This window comes from Mercenaria mercenaria, chromosome 2 (genome assembly GCF_021730395.1).
Source record: "Mercenaria mercenaria strain notata chromosome 2, MADL_Memer_1, whole genome shotgun sequence".
Taxonomy (NCBI): Eukaryota; Metazoa; Mollusca; class Bivalvia; order Venerida; family Veneridae; genus Mercenaria; species Mercenaria mercenaria.
Genome location: NC_069362.1, coordinates 45,503,970 through 45,525,552, shown reverse-complemented (window position 1 = coordinate 45,525,552; position 21,583 = coordinate 45,503,970). Strand labels below are relative to the sequence as shown.

The 21,583-nt window shown below is 33.4% G+C and overlaps 1 protein-coding gene across 4 annotated transcripts in view; it reads left to right on the top strand.

The window, feature by feature from the left end:
- The window catches only part of LOC123563866 (caspase-3-like), a 76,870-nt gene that overhangs the window by 6,267 nt on the left and 49,020 nt on the right, over positions 1-21,583 (top strand). The window contains exon 1 of one of the 4 annotated variants that reach the window (XM_045356968.2): positions 129-757. The exons of 1 other annotated variant lie outside the window; for it this stretch is intronic. In XM_045356968.2, coding sequence (XP_045212903.1) covers positions 576-757 — 182 coding nt within the window. In that variant the 5' untranslated portion in view covers positions 129-575. Of the gene's footprint in view, positions 1-128; positions 758-7,887; positions 8,500-12,768; positions 13,456-21,583 lie in introns of those variants that run through there. 2 more of the 4 variants (XM_045356969.2, XM_045356966.2) reach the window with 2 other exon arrangements.

The following is a 21,583-nucleotide window of genomic DNA, read 5'->3' as shown; positions in this document are numbered from 1 at the left end:
ATAATGACCAAATTCTCTATGATATCGACAGAGCAATTACTGCATGAATCTGGACTAAACGTGTCATCACTTACATTTGAGAGTATTTCATTAATCACTTGTGTCTGTTTAGGATAGACTTGAATGACCAGCATTTTAAAGACGTTTATATTGTCGAATTCATTTATAATTTGCATAGGAGTTTTTATATTGCGTATTCTTTAATCAATTATGCAGACTAAAGGATGATTTTGTTTGTAGTTCCATTTAACAGAATATCAGTTAATGAATCGGTCTTTTCCACATCATTAATGTCAATGCGAATTCTACTGAAGAGGTAGTTCAGAAGGAATGCATAATGAATTAATACAAATCCAGGATGCATCAGATAGAAAGCGACAATTTCCATCTGTGAATTTTTAATAAATGTTCAAGGATGCATTACATACATGGTCGGGTCTTAAAACATGTTGTTGAAATGTAGCCGCAAGTGTGATATTGTGTTTTGTTAAATAATGGATTATAACAATTTTTGTCTTATTTCTAAATTGTAACTGCACTTCAATTGAATTGACTCAGGCTTGTTCTCATAATTCATGAAAATGGAGCAATTCACAGGATCACGCACAGATCTGAGTAGTTCACGGACATCTTTACACCCGGATAGCATAAGCTTTCACGGGTCAACTCAAAGTCTGCAAATGACGCCACAATCACCGCGAATAAGCCCTGTGCAAAATGGCCTATCATCGCCTTACCTTCTGAGGAAAATGCCCCGGTAAGATTTTTGTTATTAATTAGAGAAAAAAAAATAAAACCGTTTCTTAAACAATTCATTTTCATTTGAAGTATTGCTTTAATGGTTTGTAAATTCATGTCTCACGCTACAAAATTAAATGTTGTAGTGAAATACAAATATGTAGATGCAAGAATATGATGATACTCTGAGCAATTAGGGTCAAATTCATTGTTATCCATATATTAGATTGGCACCATCAAATATATATAATTTTGTAAAACGTATTACATTGCAACGTGTGTCTAGTCAATTGAAAAACTACAAAATTGAATCTAAATCTTATTTTTTATGTTGTGTCTTTTTTCAGTTCTTTGTAATTCTTTCAGAAATATATGAAGATATTTAACTCAAATGATTATAATTCTATTTAGCAAAAGTTAACCTTAAAAATACTGGAAAACTCTAATGCTTTATGCTGCAAAACTTTGGAGGTATATTAGTAACATATTCCATACTGTAATAGTTATGAACATGACCCCAAATGCAATGAAATTTCATTGTTCGTGTGGGAAAAATTAATATCATCACATAGCGCATAAATGCCTCGGGAATATATAATAACTCCTATTGATAGTTCCCAGGCAGCGAGACAAGATCGTTGCATTTATTCTGCTTTGGCCTAATTGCAGTATTCCTTGTCAATAATATAATTGCACAGCAATACCATTTGTCATGCGTGTGTTTGTATGCGTCTCTCTGTCTGTCTCTCTCTCTCTCCCTCTCTCTCTCTCTCTCTCTCTCTCTCTCTCTCTCTCTCTCTGGATATAATAAGGATAATGGTTGGAATAAGCTTCCGTAAATTAATATGTATATTTACATAAATGGAGAAATTCAAATTTTAGATTTTCATATTTCTCATATTTCGTCTTGTTCCATTCAATAAATATTATACAAAGATTCCATTTCTTCGTTTTCTATAAGTATTATTTTGCCATTTCCCTCATATCCATAGACGCATAAAAATAAATGCAGATTTTATTTAAAACAAAATACCTATTTGCAGCGTTTTTTAGCAAATTCGAAATCACAATGGCAGTAACAGAATTCCGTATTGAAATGACAAGTGCCTTCCATTCTTTCAAAATTTCTCTTCGTTTTGAATTTCTAGACGGTTTCTTGTAATCTTAAATGAGTAAATCTATAATAATCTATTTTTGTATAAAGCAAACTGCGTGCGGCATATGCTTTAACTTATTTTATGGAATTTCTTAAATGACAATACACAATTTAGAGCGACGAAAGTAAAATAATTAGGTGCGATGTTGTCTAATAGAAAACATTATTAGAAATAAATCAGACGTGTCAAAGTTGATGATAAAATTATAAATATTTTCCCATATGTGGAATAATAGGGACAACATAGCAAGTCATCTAAAAACTGCGGGAGTTCAATTAAGTATAAAAAACGGAAAATGCATAAAAGACCCCCTTGTAACGATTAAGTGCATTTAAACTTTTAAAGCATGGCGACACTAGGATGGAGTATACCTTGTCACCAGAGAAGGCTGAAATTTATTGAACGTTATAGCCATTCATTGGAAAGTGAACAATCTCTGCTACTTATATATAATATATAAATATATGTAACACAGATACACTGGTATAACATGGACAGGATTAGGGTTGACAAACTGTGTCCACTCAACAATTTCACTTTATCAACAAAATGTTTCCCTTGTGTAAAGATGGTTTAGGGTGTCTCTAAAATAGGTATTACAAATCAAAGTGTCCATGTTTTATGTGAAAATGGCCTTTATAATTCAGCCTTGCACTCGCCTATCCTTTTAAGGAATTTAGTCAGCATCACCCACTTTTATATTCCACATTTTATTTCAATATAATTAAGTAGAACCCGCAAAATATTAATCATTATTCGAAACAGAAGACTCATAAAAATGTTTCGGCAAATAAAGGCTTTTTAATTAGCTAATAAATATACTCAAATTCACGCACTTTCAAGATAAAAGATATTTAATTGTGCGCGTTACTGACACGTTACGTCATGACGTCGATGACGCCATATCAACGCAACAATGGTTGATAGTGTTCCTACGGTTATTTCTTCATTTTTTCAGCATTATTAAACAATTTAGCATCAAATCGATCATGAAATTGTGATGTAAAATTCTTTCATGTGAGGAAACTATACAACTGGCTTTCGGAAGGTCGATGGTTCTACCCAGGTGTCTGCCAGAGCACGAAACAATGCTCAGAAGGACACCCTAAAGTATTCCGCAATCATTAATATCTGTAAAGTCAGGTGTGTTAGTGTAGCGTAAAGGTAGTTCTTTACGTTTGATAAACCGGAAGTCATAGCGTAACGTCTTTTTTCCGGAAAACGTAGAAAAATGCCTGGATTCGGCGTACGGAAACGAAAATCAGTTTATGAATTCAACCAGTGAGTACATTTGTTAAAATGACACCGTTACTATCTTTCTAAAGTTAAAATATGTTATTAAAACATCTGACACTTTAAATAATTCAAAATAATGTCTTAAAATTAGCTTGAAATAGGCGGTTAACTTTAATCATAGCCAAATATCTCAATAATAAGCATAGGATATATATTTATTTACGATTATAAGAAGTTTCATTAAAATCTACATTGTAGAAAAGTTTCTATTCACGAATATGTTATGATTGTTGCAATTTTCCCATACACTTACGAAATCCTGCTTGAGGTCGAAATTTTTCAAATCAGTCTAGCAAAAAATCAAGCACACGACCCTATCTTTTTTTGTTTGCTGAATTTTCTTAGTATATTCAGAAGTTTTAAAAAATACAGTTTAATCAAATTCTACGTTGTAGAAAAAAATCGATCCTAACGTGCAGAACTAACTTAAACTCAGGAATAGCAAAACAAAACTGTTTGAATTCTTTAGTCAGGAATATTAATGAAATCAAGACCTGCTTGGATACTATCCAATCTTGTGTTACTACTTTTCGTAATAGTTTGGAGCGGTCAGTAGTGGACATTAAATAGGAGATGTCACATTTACAATTAAAGCTATTTAGAAAACCTGCCAAATGAATTATGTTACGTTATATTTTTCTCATAGATTGTTACTGATTCTCTAGAAAAATTTCGGGCCATTATCAATATAGTGTGATGTTTCTTAATTGAAAATGTCAAGATTCCTTAGTTTTATTCATCCTTCCTTTAACCCTTGTGAATGCTTTATTTGCAAGCTGATAGAATCGCAATCTCTGAAAACGATATGTTTAGCATATATCGATGGCTTAGAGCAAAACTGGTCTATATGTATACAAAACAATAGAAGCAGAGAGACCAGTTTCGCTCTAAGCCCTCGATATATTTTACCGAGAATAAACGCTGTAAACGTGAACACTAGTTCCCATGGAATAAACGGTATCTGTTCAGTGAACGAAGTAGAATTATGTATAAATAAAAACTGATGTACGTACGCTTTTGAAAAGTCCTATTGTCAGCAATGTCTCTGCCTTTGTCACCAACAGATGTGATTTTCATCGGATTACGTTTTCCTTCGTCAGAAGAATAACGAGTACGTATACAAATACAAAGTGCTGTCGCATCGGCATATGCTGAAAAAAATATCCGCATCCTTCGGAAAGACGATTTCATGATTATTAGCCTTTTGTTGCTTTGCCTTTTAATGTTAAATTACCTTATGAATGAAGCTTGCCAATCTTGATGTGTTAGTTCAGCGGTTGATCTAGTGTTGTGAGATGTACCTTGATCATTTGATTTATTGTCACATGTGTACAGTGTATTGTATTTCATTTCTGTTTCAGAAACGGTTATAGATGTGAAATAATTGAGAGAAATTGTACTGAGAAACTAAAATAAAAAAGAAGAAAAAATGTTTAACCTGAAAAACTAAACGGTACCACTTACACATCAAAAATATCGTGCTGAACGATCTGAAAAGATCAAAATATAACTGCTCTGATTGAGAAGATTTATGTACACATTCTTAGAAATATCGGAACTATTCAAATGTCAACGATGTTTTATTCTACTTCCTATTTATATACAGTATTGACTGAATCATTTATATAAACTGATTATATTTGCTTAATTTGGGCATCTTAGATACAGTGTAACGTCTTGTTACGTTGTGACGTTCACATCAATCAATTCAACGGCATCCACAAATTTGGAATTGAAGTTCTGTCACATTTGGTTACCTCACCCCGACGGATAAGTGTAAACAAGTGGCATTTAAAAGAACATAAAATTTCATGCATGAATTCAAACAAAATGCGTGTATAAAATGTCACAATTGCATTTCTTATATGACTGAATTTGTAGACGTAAGATCGAGACAATGCCTGCTGAATGTTTACTTTTTGTGACATTTAAAAGCGATTTATCTATTTCTGGTACTTCTTCGAGGGACTTCTTGAGAAACATGAGTTCTTACATTAATAATGTCAGACTATATTGCGCTATTTTCAGTAAGTCCGGTACGAAAGATAACTGCACTAAATATGTCAGCTGTTATATGTTTTATGGGACAGTGACTGGTAATTTGAATGTCTTTTATCACTGCTAATCTTTTAAGAAGAAAGATAATTTACTGTTCTCTACGGAATGTGGAGAAAATATATCGTACGAGACGACGCCAACGTAGTAATAAAGGCATACTTAAACTGAAATGTGACGCTATCTTTAAGTGACACTGTGATATAAAACTGCACGGAGATCCCTTTGCATTACAGTAGTTAGTGCGGCAAAAGCTGGGGGAAAAAACCCGCTCTTAACAGTGTAAATATAATATGCAGTCAAATCGAAATGGAAATTACATGAGTCAGTTCATGTATTTCGTGCTGGTTAGGGATAACAGCGTAAAAATGGTTACCTCACGTCGACTGCTAAGTGTGAACAAGTGCCATTTAACAGAGCATAAGATTTGATGCAAAAATTCAAACAAAATGCCTGTATAAAAAGTCACAATTGCATTTCTTATATGACTGTGTTTGTAGTCTAAAGATCGACAAAATGTCTGCTGAATGTTTACTTTTGTGGCATTTAAAAGCGATTTATCTATTTCTGGTACCGATATCATCTAGGTTTGGTAGACAGGCGGTCCCGAGGGACTTCTTGAGAGGCATATTAATGATATCGGTATATTGCGTTATTTACAGTAAGTCCCGTACAAAAGATAACTGCACTGCATATGTCAGCCGTTATATGTTTTATGGGACAGTGACCGGCAATTTGAATGTCCTTTAGTCACTGCTAATCTTTTAAGAAGACAGATAATTTACTATTCTCTACGGAATGTGGAGAAAATATATTGTTCGTACCAGACGACGCCCACGTACTAATAAAGGCATATTTAAACTGATAAGTGACGTTATCGGTAAGTTTAGTGACAATGTGATACATAAAACCTCACGGAGGTCCCTTTACATTACAGTAGTTAGTACGGCAGAAGCTGAAAACAAGAACCCGCTCTTGACTCTGTAAATATAATGTGCAGTCAAATCGAAACGAAGCGCGGGTAGTTTTGCATTCACAGCGGCTGCGCTCATATACACTTTGATACAAAAGAATGCAATGATAATAGCATAGAATTAACAGACACAAACAAACTCGACGATATCAGTTTTAATGTAAGATTGGTGTATAAAATCTATAAAAGAAAATCCTTTCAAAGAGAGAAAAGAAAATTAAACAAAATAATAACTGCTAATAGAAGACATGGCTTGAACGAGTCTGTTCATGATAGGTAATGAAATTTGCAAAACCATTTAAGTCTCAAGCAACGGATTCAGTGGAATTCTATTAAACAGATCGATATATTGAACCAAAGGACCAGAACATACAGCAACACTGGGTCATAGTACAGGAAGACATTTTACGGTCGCCACACGGTGCTTAAAGACTACTGCTGTGATTGTTTATGCAGATCGTTCGGAAGCACAGAACACTACCATGGAAAACAACAGCAATCTCGTTTTGATTGAGGCTTTCCATGAGTGTTAATGAACTCAAAGGACCAGAAAATATAAAGTCAATGTTCACGCGTATAAACCACAAAGTATGGCGAGTTGACTAAGATAATTAATTTTGTAATAGAGAAATATTTTTCAAGCCTGCTTTTTGAGCAAATCAGAATGCAACCACATTTCTTTAGGTGTGTTTTAATAGTTACTGAATACATATATTTTTTTTTTGGTACATGCGCAAAGAACATGAGAATATTGTTCGTAAACACTGGCTTGTAATTTTTTTAAGATTTCTGTCTTGTATACTCATTTCTAAATTTACCAGTGTTATAAATATTTGAGATTATTTTATGCATAGCTAATAAATAAATCATCTTGGGATATGTATTAGCCTTTGACGTAAAATAAAACATCGGGATATGAAGGGATATTGACGGATGGTAGGATATGTATTAACTTGTCATATAGTGTATACATGTATGCTAGGAATTGGAAACCATTTTGTTTCTAAAAAGTTTTATAGATTTCTACCTGACAACAACAATGTCCTAATTAGCGAAGCATTCACATACATACACAAAACAAGTTGTTTAGATATATTTTGTTAACTAAGAGGACTTACAAATCAATGTCTGATTGCGTTTTTTATTATTTTATTTTCTGTTACGTTTTCCTTGAAAATTACAACATTATCTCTTTATCAAATTGAGATGTAAAATTAATCATGGTTTTCTATCTTCGCGGATATACCCGCATTTACAAACCTCTGATTCCATTTTTAAAGAATCCGCCTTTGTAGTGCCGTATTAACTTGTACTGTGGTATCTCAACTTACCAACACAGCCGTAAAATAATTTAGAACATGTTTTTTTTTTTTTTTTTTTTCCGTTGTTTAATTGTCAAAGTAATTGTCGAAGTGGCCTTTGTACAGCGGATGCCCGGAAAGATTTAACCTTTTATGGAATGTAAATCATCTATAACGATGAGCAAGTTGGCCACTAATATTGTATACCAGACCAATATGATGACAAAATTCTCTGATATCGACAGAGCAATTACTGCATGAATCTGGGCTAAACGTGTCACCACTTACATTTGGGAGTATCTCATTAATCACTTGTGTCTGTTTAGGGTAGTCTTGAAAAGACCAGCTTTTTAAAGACGTTTATATTTGTCGAATTCATTTATCATTTGCATAGGAGTTTTTGTATTGCTTATTCTTTAATCAATTATGCAGACTAAAGGATGACTTTGTTTGTAGTTCCATTTAACAGAATATCAGTTAATGAATAGGTTTATTCCGCATCATTAATGCCATGTGAATTCTACTGAAGAGACAGTTTGGAAGGAATGTATTTATAAGGAATTATTACAAATCCAGGATGCATCAGATAGAAAGCGGCATTTTCAAGCTGTGAATTTTTAATAAATTTTCAAGGATGCCTTGCATAAATGGTCGGGTCTTAATACACATTTGGTGAAATGTATCCGCAAGTGTGATGTTGTGTATTGTTAAATAATGGATTATAATAATTTTGTCTTATTCCTAAATCATTTTGAATGCACTTCAATTGAACGGACTTAGAGTTGTTCTCATACTTTTTGAAAATGGAACAAATCACAGGATCACGCACAGATTTGAGTGGTTCACGGACATCTTTACACCCGGATAGCAAAAGTTACCACGGGTCAACTCAAAGTCTGCAAATGGCGCCACAATCACCGCGAATAAGCCCTGAGCCAAACGGCCCATCTTCACCTTACCTTCTTCGGAAAATGCCCCGGTAAGATTTTTGTTGTTAAGTAGAGAAAAAGAAGAAACAATGTCTTCAAAATTCAATTTTCGTTTAAAATATGTTTTGATGGTAAATTCATACATTGTGCTACAAAAGAAAAGTTTATTTGTATGAAATGCAAAAATGTAAATGCAAGAATATCGTGATTCTCTAAGCAATTAGGGTCAAATTAAATTCATGGGAGCCCATATGTTAGATGACACCACTAAATATATATTATAGATTTGTAAAACGTATTACGTTGCAGAAAGTGTCTCGTCAATCAAATTAAATTAATGGGAATCCATATGTTAGATGGCACCACCGAATATGTATAATACATTTGTCAAACGTATTTACGTCGCAGTGTGTGTCTAGTCAGTCAAACTGAAAACTACATAATTGAATCTAAACCTTATTTTTTATGCTGTGTCTTTCTTTGACTTCTTTGTTATTCTTTCAGAAATTTAAGAATATACATTAACTCAGATGTTTATATATATAGGAAAAGTTAACCTTAAAAATACTGGAAAACACTAAATGTTTTATGCTGCAACGCTTTGGAGATATATTAGTAACATACTCCATACTGTATCAGCTATGATCATGATCCTAAATACAAAGAAATTTCATTGTCCATATGGGAAGAATTAGTATCATAAATGCCTCGGGAATATACGATAACTCTTATTGATAGTTTCCAAGCAGCGAGACATGATTGTTGCATTTATTCTGCTTTGGCCTAATTGCTGTACTTCTTGTCAATAATATAAATGCAAGTTAATAACATTTGCCAGAGGTGCATGTGTGCATGCGTGTGTTTTTAAGTGTCTCTCTCCCTCTCTCTCTCTTCAAGCATTATTTTGAAAATAAGGGTAATGTTAAAGAATGCATTGTTGGAATAAGCTTCGGTAAATTAATGTGTATATTAGTAAAGGGCCGACAATCAGCGACAATCGGATAATCGTCGGCGTGGCATTCATGATCGCGATCGCCGACTTCACTTTTCCCTGACCGATTAATTACTTCTGACCCTTTTCATTCTGGTATTTACGGTTCTTTGGGGCAATTACGCCAAGGGAAACTACTCTTTTGCAAAAACTGGCTTCCTCCAATGTCTCGAAAGAACTCGAGGTCATCTATGATTTTGGAAGATGTATGGCTTTTACAAAATTAAACCGGGAAAACCATCATCTCTGGAAGTTACTTCTGGATATTAGTATAATGGCAGTATGCATAGCATGTCGTAAAACTTACGCAAGCAAAAGTATTTGCAATTCTTTTTTTGTGGGAGTGAAAACATTCCAGTCGCTAACTAAGAAATTCTCGCTATTACTTTTTTTGCTGAGCTTCAAACAATTTTTAATAAATAACACAATATCACTGAATTGATACTGTCTGCCTTCACCCTGGTGAAATTAAGACGAGTAGATCTACCTGATTTGAAGTTCACTATCTTCACAAATATTTTACTTTTACGCTGTTAACTTACTCGGACTAATGAAGGGATACAATAGAAATAGGATATCTTTATATTCATATTTTATATTCTCTCTTCATTTCTTAAGTAATGATATAAAACATACACTGTGAAGTGAACTTATAGATATGCATCTAAAATAACCGATTATCCTATTATATACGATTAATTGAATCGGTTAGCTTGTCTAATTATGCCGATTAGTCGGTTGGCAAATCTAACCGATTTGCCCATCACTAGTGTATATTTATGTAAATGGAGATATTCAAATTTTAGATTTTCGTAATTCTCATATTTCGTCTTGTTCCATTCAATAAAAATTTACATCTTCGTTTTATATAATTATTGTGATACCGTAAGTTTGGCTTAATGGTAAGATCTTTTGCCATTTCCGTCATATAGACTCATGAAAAAATTAAATTGCACTAACAGTATTCCGTTTTGAAGCGACAGGTAACCTCCATTCTCTCAAAAAATGTTTCCATAGTATTTCCTCTCCAAAAAAACGCTTAGAAGGTTTCCGGTCATCTTATATGAGTGATTCTACATGTAAAGTAATCTAATATTTTTTGTATACAGCGAACTTTGTGGGCTATAGATGTTATCATATGGTTTCGTGTAATAGAGTTTCACACACGACAATGCACAATACAGAGCGACGAAGGTTATTTTAAAATGAGGTTCAATGTTGTCTAATAGAAAACATTATTAGAAATAAATCAGACGCGTCGTCGTTGGTGATAAAATTACAAACGTATTCCCATGTGTGGAAAAATGTTTATAGCTTTTCTAAGTCCATTGTCTTTTCTAGATGAAAACTGAATTCGATTCTTTGTGTACTTTTACAAAATAAGCTTGATACAATAAAAGCCAAACTAGAGGCCACAAAACTGGTAAAAATGATAACATGTAATCACTGTACAAGAAGTTGGTAAATACTATTCCTTTATATTAGAACGATGTAAGATGACGGACATAACCCAAATGAAAGTCGGTATACTTGATTTAATCACCGACTTTGTTTGATACAGACTTAAATTGGCTTCAAAATATCATTTCTATATCACTTAAAATATATACCCTGTGGTATTGCCCGTGCACATTCACTGACTAAATATTTTCTTTTGGTGTATTTTTTATTTTGATAAAACGCATACATTATCAATGATATAAGCTTGAGAACATAGCATTTTGTGAACAAGTCAAATACTACAGCCTATATCAATCATAGCTTAAATCATAAATTGCTGTGATTTGTTAAATACCTTAAGCTACAGATTTATCATAATTTTGCATTTTGTAACAGCAGAACAGCAAGAATCATGCTAAATTGTAGTAATGTGTACATTACAGAATAAATTACAGCAAACTGAATATATCATCATTGAAGTCTGAAACAAAATTTTAGGTTTAACTCATGGGTTAATCTTCCAAAGGTTCTACACTAAAACAAACAATAAAAATAGAGAAATTCACGTTCACGGAAATCGTACCCTTAAATCTTTAAAAGTGTATCTGCAGATGTCAGCGTGATAGATATGCAGAAGAGAAATCTAAAATGTAAAATATGTAGACAACGTGGACACAATAAATTCATAAAGGGTCACAGTGAGACATTACCTTGGAGTGGTTAGTGTTAGAAACTACACTGAGGAATTTAGACCACTTAACCTGCAGTCATGTGATTCTCTTCCATAGGCAAAGTAACAATGGTATTAAATAAATAATAGATAAGTTCCCATTTCCTCAGTTAAAGTGGCATTTTCATGTTTTAATTAAGCCAGTTCCTGTTTTTGTTTTATTGCGAATCTATACTTGACATTTTGGTAGCATTTTCAAGAAGATGTTTTGCATTTATTTTAATAGAAATGTAAACACACCTTATTACTCCTGTGTTCATACCCACATTTTAGCTGTCAGCTTGGAAGATATTCCATAGTGTTGACTTGTCAGACAAAAAACCTCTCTTAGAAGATACATGACCCCTACTTCTATTGTTTTTTTTTTGTGGTTTATTGGTCATTTAAGAACATAAGGCTAGTAATTCGGGTTTTTTAATTAGCCTGGCTATTTGTAACAGCTCTCAGAAGATTGTTAATTTATTATATAGAACATTTAGCTAATTGATTAACTACTGCACAACCTCAAATGTCACAAATGTAAATATATAAAGAGCATGTATCAAACAATATACGATTATACTCGGTACCTTTGCAGAAGGTAGAGCATCAGGAGAAACTCTATCAAGGGGCCGACTAAACAAGCTTCAGTACGTACAAATGTCAAAACAGGACAGTCCAAGTGAAAGTTTAGAATTGTATGTTATGAAAGCTTCCGCCTAGACCGCTTCCTGTATTTCCATCAAGCGATCTGATGAAGTTCCTTTGGTGTAGAATTATCTCATTTGGGGAAGACCACCAGCTGGCATATGGGAGGTGGATGGTTCTATCCAGGTACCTGCTTGCGCCTGAAATAATGCCCAGGGGATTCCATCAAAACCCAGTAACAGTGTCTGTGTGATACAAAGCTCAACAAAGCCTTGAGGGAGACACAGACCACTGTCACAGACCACCACAGTCGAAAGTGTGTACTTAAGGAAAACTTATGTTGCGTGAGTCTAAAACTCTTTTCTTGCATCGTTTCAAAACGTATGCTCTTATTACTATAATTTAGAATGTCTCGGAGGCTGTTGATCCGCTAGATGTCTAAATCAACTCACAGTGCACTTCAATTTTTCCGATATTTTGCGATCCTGTTGCGTCTAGCATTATCTCATCATCGAACCACATGAGCAAATTTCACTTTGATATCTTCGTGACAAAACACACAGGGTGGCTACGGGATATTATAAACGAAGAAAATGTTCTGCACAATATACGGAAATACATCAGACGACAGAAGCTGCTAAAGACATTAAATGGACGTAGCAGCAGACGATCTGGTGTTACGAAATATTTCATATATCTCTGTAACTGTCTAAAGAATACTTGAAATAACATTGCAAATATAATATGTGAAATTACATCGCTAATGTAGTCTAATAAGAGGATATTTAGTATAATGACATTTTACGAATAATACACTAGGATATTATACACATATATAACTGTTGTATGACATCAAATGTGAAAAAGTGTAATGACTGTTCTTACGAAGGATGTAATAACACAAAACGATATTCACTTACTTACAGCTCAGGCAATGGCATCTTTCATATAATACAACTTTCAAAAATATTATTTAATAAAACAATAGTTTATAGAAAAATTACACACGTTTGTGTGTAATGTAATTGTGCATATGGATAGAGAATACCCGTCTTCAACCGAGTTAAGCGTCGAATGGGACGGATCGCAGGCGTCCCTGCGCAATGAAGGAGTAAGTTTACACGGTTCAAGTCAGAGTCTGCAAATGTCGTCTGCTTCTCCGCGTCTGAGCCCCATTTCGAACGATTCATCATCGCCCTACCTGTTAAGGAAAGTGAGGTAAGATAAATGACTGAATTACATTCTTGAATAGTTTGGTATTTTGAGAGTGGCATAGTTTGCAAGTAACTTTACTCCCGGCAAGTACTTCGATTTAAAAGTAAATAATTATATATCGCAAGGATTAATTCGACTGTTTTTGAACATTCCTACGAGCTAGCACGTTAAAATGTCTATAAATATTTTTAATTTGATTTGGCCCCTGGGAGGGACTGGTGGTGGAAGCACAATCATTTCTTGATTATCTTCCGTTCATAAATAATACCAAGCATTTAATGTACATTTTCATTTTTAAATGCATTTTGTAGTCTAAACAATAAAGTTTGCCGATCTCTGATAACAAGTTTGTGCAGACGACAATAATGTGTCCAAATAAGTAAAAATCGAATTTACTGTGCGCTGATACAAACATCCTAAAACCAACTTAAGATTTTTCTTAAGACGCCATGACGATTTATAACAAGCTTTAAGATAAGACGTTTGAAATGTAGACAAGATAAGAAATATTAATTTGGTCTAAATGTGATACTCCGTTTCTTTCTAGTTCGTTCGAAAACTATGACTGATAAAGTGGCTACAAGTGATTGAGGGTCGCTTTTTCTACATAACTGAACGGAAACAGTCACATTCATACTGATGATTAAAGCCAAGTCAAACTTTGACTGATGGTTAAAGGATGTTTTAAAAAATTTTGATTTCTGGGTTATTAGTTCTGTTTATGTGTTTATGAAAGTGTCCAAGTCAAATTGTCGGCAACAAAAGCCCAAGTACTTTAGCAGATGTTTAACACAATTTAATCAGGTTAGCACGTTTCCTTAAGTTTTCACGAGATCACTCTAAGAGACTAAATCTATCCGTTCTGCGTTCCTGGGAACAGACCATTTAACTACCAACCGTAGGTTTTGTAAGATAATTTGATGGGCGGTTGTAGATTCTATATGCTACTTTGAATGCCAATTATTGCTATATTTTGCCTGAAGTCCATGATTTGTTTAAACTCTGAAATTTTAAGCATTATTTTTTCCGAGAAAAATCAGTGAAAAGGGGAAGTTAGATTTTCTATACTGATACTGATTACTCTTTTCTGTAAAACAAAGTGTATTATGCGTGGAAAAAAACTTATACAGTGCAAATGTTCAAATTGTTGTTCTTTTGCTAGGAGATAACGCGCATATCTTTCGACAAATACCTATCAAGTTCCGCCCGATCATCTTTAGTTATGTGACATGTTTTTACATGACCATATGACAGTTTATATAATTTAATTTTAGAATAAAATAAAATTGACAGTTCACTAACTTCACTAGGATGTTATCTGTTTATACTTACTGTTTTCGCGTTTCAGGTTTTATAAATGTTTTAGCCGATAAAACGGGTTTAGCCTTAACCTCCGGTTTTAACTGTCTTAGAAACATTTTCATACCCAAGTCAATGTTTGAAAACAAAAGAGCGGACACAATGGTCAAGTGGTTACACTGTTTTACTATTGAAGTTCCGCCAATTAAAACTTACTAACATCGCTTACTGTAACATAAGATATATTTGTCTGTCCAAAAGTTCGTGAAATTTAAAATGACGCAAGGTTTAATCTTCGCGTAAACCGTCCGCAAGGACAAAATTTTGCGAAAGAAAAAAAAAGAAAAAAATGAAGTTAGCTAAAAATATTCCTTGCGAACACTTCTAAATTTATATTTTATCACAGGAAACATACTTGTCCTATAATGACATCCATAAAATCAGCCAGTGTTCGATCTTTCCACGGTAAATCGCATTCCTGTATTGAGTTGCGTTTAATTTCCGGTTGTACGCCTGATTATCAAATATTTCAAACAATAAATAACGCTCTTTTTTGACGCTACATATAAACAATTTCAAACCTTACTGCAATCAATTGGGATGTTTACCAGGCAGGGAGGCGGAGGATTCAGTGCAGTTGTAACTGAAGAAAACGACCGAGATATTCCCTAATGTTATGATCTTTAAACATAAAAATTAAGCATAAAAAGCACGTGCTATTATAAGATTTCGATGGTGGCTTTTTACAAAGTTGTTAAATAGCACGTTAGATTTCTAGTCTGGCTACCGACTAGATAATCTTTTTATTTTTTTTAAAGATAATTTCTCTTATAATTCTGACCAATCTTTCTTGGCTCTGATTATCTAGAGAAGAAAAGGGACATAATTATACAAAATTTGTTCAGCCTTAGGAGTTATCTCCTGTGAACAAAACACAGGGTCTGAACACAGACTAGTTAGATTTCATTAGCGTTTTCTACTGAGATTTTGCTTCTGATATATTTCAGTTTAGATTATTAAAATTAAGATAATCTAAAATGTAGATTTTTAAATATTGATTTACATTTAATTAGAGTTTATTTCAACTGATAAAAATTAATCAAAAATATATCTTATGGTAAAATGAACAAGTATTTGGCACGATGATTTTATGTCCCTCACCCCACTTTATTCGATGATCATTTATTATGTTACTGTCATGAAGCATGTTTGTCTTATATGAAATGATTTGTTATAACAGTTTTACAAACAATTGTAACAATGACAACTAGAGTAGCAAAAGCACTACATTAAATATTTCCAACTCATATGAGCTATGGAGCGTTGTTCGTATATAATGATTGATTTTTTTAGTGTCCAATCATATCAATATGTAATTGAAACTGTGCCTGTAAACCGCTTCTTAGATGAATTCGATCTCAAATTTACTGAGTTGATGCTTTTGCCAAACATAACTTTGCCCCGCTTAAATCTGTACGGAAAAGTACGTTCAGCAATTACACTGCAGTTGAGTATTTGTGCAGTTTTTGGGGCTGAGTATCTTCTTCTTCTTCTTCTTTTTCCAATATTGTACTGACACCTACTGGCGTATCCTCGTACAAGCGCATGGCGGTGCAAGAAAGTCTGTACAATGTGTACAACAGTGCCGTTTAAAACGTCCACCTCAATGCTACATAATTTTATACATACTTTAAGAAATCAGTCATTTCTTAAAAAGCCTAACAAAATAGTGCTTAAATGTAGTTCTACCTCCTTCACCAAACAATCCTTTTGTGTCATCACACTGTCATACTTAACTTAGCAGACATATCTAACAAAGTGTGTATCATATATAAATTCAATGCGTTTTATATCGGCAATATTTATGAAAGACTGCAATAATACAAACTTTGTCTTGAGAGCTAAAAATAACAATTACGGAGACTGACGATTCGACTACATTTGTATCGTGTGCTTTCGGTGATAAGAACGGTACGGAACGGAGAGGAAACAACTGCTGTCCTTTGTGACCGAATCTCTTAAACTAGGTATTATTAGCGTACATGAGTAATGCAAATTATGCGTTCATTTGGGATAAATTCACCAAATGTGTATAATTAAATAAATATATTTCTCTGTACACGTACCTTCAAAGGGCAATTTTAGACTAAGGCTTCCAGAAAGCTGTATTCCAGGAATGAAGACGTAAAGCCTTTAATCTCAAATAAATTTGTCTTTACATAAAACAATTATCTGTCAGATTTCTGAATGTATAAGTAAACCATTAACATGAATAAATCTGTCCTGACAGTATTGTCTGCTTATGGTGTTGTAATGTCAGTATCGTCTGCTTATGGTGTTATGTTTGTAAGACACCACCATGCAACTTGTCTATTCCAGGCTGGAGTATTGACACTATTGACAATCTGATAAAGGGGCATTGATTTTTGCGTGAAGGAAATAATTGTCAGAGGCTGTTGGCCATCTTGTTATTTTTCCGTAATTGTGGCCAGTTCACTTATTGTCAACCCCATACAATTAGATTGATTAAATTGTCTTTGTTTGTCGTAAGCAATTCAGCAAATTGACCTTTGCTTTAGTGTGAAAAAAATGAGCACTTCCAGAAATTAGGAAACAAAAAATGATGCAGATGATTAAAGTGTTCAATGTCTGGTCGAGAACAGTTTAGCTTATCTCTTTTATGCGATATACTAGACATAACATTCAAGAAGATGAATAGATTAAATTGAAAATAAGCAAAATTCAAGGCAGCGAAATTGGCAGTATCGACTTAGCACTGAAATCAGATAAATTTAAGTATATTTTATGCTTGACAGAAACATGTCAGGTTTTTGCTTTATGCGAGACCTCCATGTAGTGTAACATTTTATCCAAATGGACAAGAACGAGATTGTCCAGTCTTGTGGTATGGCCTTAAAAAAGTTCGAAATAAAATAAATCCCACTGATACACAACGTGTATGCTTGTATTTAAACATCTTAAGGTGCAGGCGTTAAATATAACATACATTTGAAACTACTCACTATATGCATACATGTCAGTACAGTCCAATGTAATACAAAGTCTTCGGTCAAAATCTAAGAAAGATTGGTCATTGTTTTGATGGTGTATGGATCTTAAGAGAATTATTTATTAAGTAGAAATCAAGAACATTTGGTGTGATATTCTCACTTTTCGGGCATATTTGTGAGGGGTGTTACACTTTCCATTACCTCTCATGAACAGACTCGATCAAACCGAGTCTGCTATTATTTTGCTTGGTTGCATTTTATGCTTTCAATGGATCTTCTTACAGATTTTATTGTAAAACTAGGCATATGACAATTTTTAGGTAAATAACTCAAATATCTGTTTATGGGTTAATTGAAATTTTAAACATTTAGCTGAGAAATGTGCAAGGCGGCATCACGACATCAACATTTTATTTCACATATGTTTCACACCGTAATTTATACATGGCCTCAAATCGAACTGTGCTGTCTTGGTGCGTCTAAAAAGCTATGACATTGCAAATACAGCTACAAAAGGAACAAAGTTCTTGATAAGAAGCTATTACACGGACACTTGTTAAAACTACTTTGTCATTAAATACAATGAATGATAAAAGATGTACTGATACGTTAATGAAGAACAACATAGATGAAAATATTGAGTATAAAGTTTTAGAACATATCCATACTACAAATGACTATTCGTTGAGAGATTACCTATGAAAATGTTTGAATAAGTTCTGACGAATGTATCGCATTCGGTGTAATTTGCATTTTTCGAAACTAGCATTTTCGTGCAACTTAACATGTGTCAGTCCACATGCAGGCTGGAAACATATTAAATGTGTTGCAATATATTAAGAAGTCAATAGTTTCATTTAACATTACTCTTCAGCCTGCTGATCATGGTCTGCACTGTTCGCTATTCAGCCAGTAAATTTTCTGTGAACACCCTTTCTAATAATAAATGGTACCGACAATATTGAATGGTAGACCAGTCCATTTTAGAACTTTAGCAGGGTAAAGATTAAAGTAGTTTCATATAAATTGTACAAATAATAATTAAAGCTCTGACATGAAATATCATTGTTACCGAATCAGTTAAAAAGTAATGATTTTTTTTCTTAACATGCATTGAATAAGTCTTCCATTATTGGACACACATTTAGAAAAAGTTTACCAAATATGTCTTCGATTATTGAAAGCATGTATACAATAAGGTATACCAAATGAAATATGTCTTTGATTATTGGACATGTACATATAGTTTAAAAAATTCTGTGCGATAATCAAATACATTCTGTTTTTGTCATCGAACAAACGTAACATGAAAATAATTATTTATATGCGATAATCGAACAGAAACAACTAAACGCATATGTGTCCGATTATTGAACATAATATAAATATCGAACATAGACATGTTATACTTTAAATAAAAGTAATGGATGAAGTCTGGAAATCTGTATTGAATGATTATGTCTGTGTTTATATTGTCAAATTTGGCACGTTGCATGGCAGCAGAACAGAACGCTAAGATTGTTTTCCGCTTAATTGATCGAACATGTTTAAATTGATGGAATAATTCAGCCGACGTATTACAGAGAGCTAGCAAGATATATGCCTTCTTTTTTTTTTCAAAATAGTTACTCGTTAGAAAATATTTCTTAAATCAATATTTTTTTTTTAAATTTTCATAACTTTCCGTTTTTTTTCCTGTCGAAAAGTGTTTTTTTTTGTTTTGTTTTTTATTTTAAATTTTAAATTACTGAAAACTTAGCGTATATGAAGCCTTATATAGTCTACACAAGTTGTTAGTCCTAATTGAAAAACTATACACTGTTTGCTACCAGAAATTTTACCTTCTATAGTGAATGTCACCGAATATTGCTGAAATCAGAGATATTTTTTTTAGAAAATAGGCATTTTTTTGCCATATTTAGGTAAAATAGGAATGTTTCGAGTAGTGAACACAGTAAAGGACCACAAAATATTTTAGCATAGGTGGGGCCTCTTTCGCAGAATTTATGGTCATTTTGTGATTGTGCTCGACAGCTGTGCCTATATATTGAAAAATATATATTTGTGTAAATAATTGGCCAAAATCGGAAGGTTTTTCATACACGTAATGTTAGAAAGATTTTCATTTACATCTGATATTTTCTAAGATTATGAATAAATTGTAAACAATTGTATGCAGTTTCATAAAACAATACTTTTTGATGAAAAAAACTTGCAATTTACTCCTTTTAGAGACTTTTAGTTTTTAGGCCATTTTAGGCTTAAGTGAACCTTCTTCTTTTCAATTCACTTAACTGCCTTTTTGAAATGTCAAAATTCCTTGATTTTGGTCGATCGTCTCTGAAAATAGAAGTTCAAACGTAGTAGTCTTCACAATAAGCGTGACAGTGTAATAGTGTATTGTAATCGGCTTTGCAGCGCACTTTGCCAATGAATTATTAATGAAACAAAGTTTTATGATATATGGTATAAAAAAAAATCTTGGTTTTGTCTCTGTGTCTGTGTTTTGTAACAACTATGACGGAACAAATGAATTTCACGTACAATAAAATTAACTCAGACCGTAATATCGCTATAAAATAGTGAGCCTAGGAAGACCATAAAGTAATTATTCGACTAATAAAAATTCATTCGATATTACGTAGGTTGGGGTTTCAGATCGTGCACGTTTAGGCTTTAATTTACAAAACGTCTGCCCGCTTAGCTCAATATCTATGGATCGCAGGGCTGTGAAATTGATCCTTAGGTAAGGCGTAAGTTCGCCGTGACGAATTGATAAAAGACTTGTGTCAGAAATCATCCGTCCTCCACCTCTGATTCATGTTGGGAAGTTGGAAGTTACTTGATGAGTACAGGTTTGTAATGGTAATGAAACCAGGAACACTTGTTAAGGTTGTATGCCCGCTTTACGTCTGAGATTTCAGTAAAACGTGCGTTCAATCAAAGAAAATAAACGTTTCAAACTGACCGTTGTTTTATGACAATTTTTTTTTTATTTGATCGTCGGAACCTATACAAATAATGCACGTCAATGCATCATGTCCTTTAAGATATGTTTTAAGTGCATTTTATACTATGATTTTTTAATAGTGCTCAAACATTTAAATTCATACATACAATGGTTAATCACGAAAAAATTTACTTGAAAAATTACTTATATTTGTGTTAAATTTCCGTGCAGTCTATAAATCAAAAAAATGCAACGTCAAACGTTTGTAAAAGTATGTTTATAAACGCACTTTAGCATCTTTATGTATCAAGAAAAATATCGCGCAAATTTTCTTTAGACATTGGCGGAAGTGTTCTGCCTTTTGACAAATGCAGACCAAAACACCTACACCTCCTGACGCTGATATAGATTCTTGCTATTCATCCAATTTCGTGAAACCCCTTGATATAGTGGCATGTCAACTGATGACGGACGTCCAATCTTCGAGTCTTTAGCGGATTTATCATGCATTCTCCAACTCCTTAATATATTAATTGCTTCATTTATATCATACGACAAAATAACTTCATACATTCAATGCACCACGGAATTCCTGATTGAGTTACATATCCAAATGCAGTCTGAGATTACATAAATAAGTTCTACCGATGCGGCTTAGCTTCACTATGGTACAAACATGACGAGAACGAGGTCATTATTGTTCCGAATCTTACTGAGTATACGTTCGTTGTTGTTCGTTGCAGTTGTTATCAGATGAAAAGTATAGTTACGTCCGCTACTAGTGGGAGGATATGAAAATTTTATTATCACATGCGAAACAGATTAGTTAGTTGCGATGTGTAATTAATCACGTGCTCATATAACTATTGAC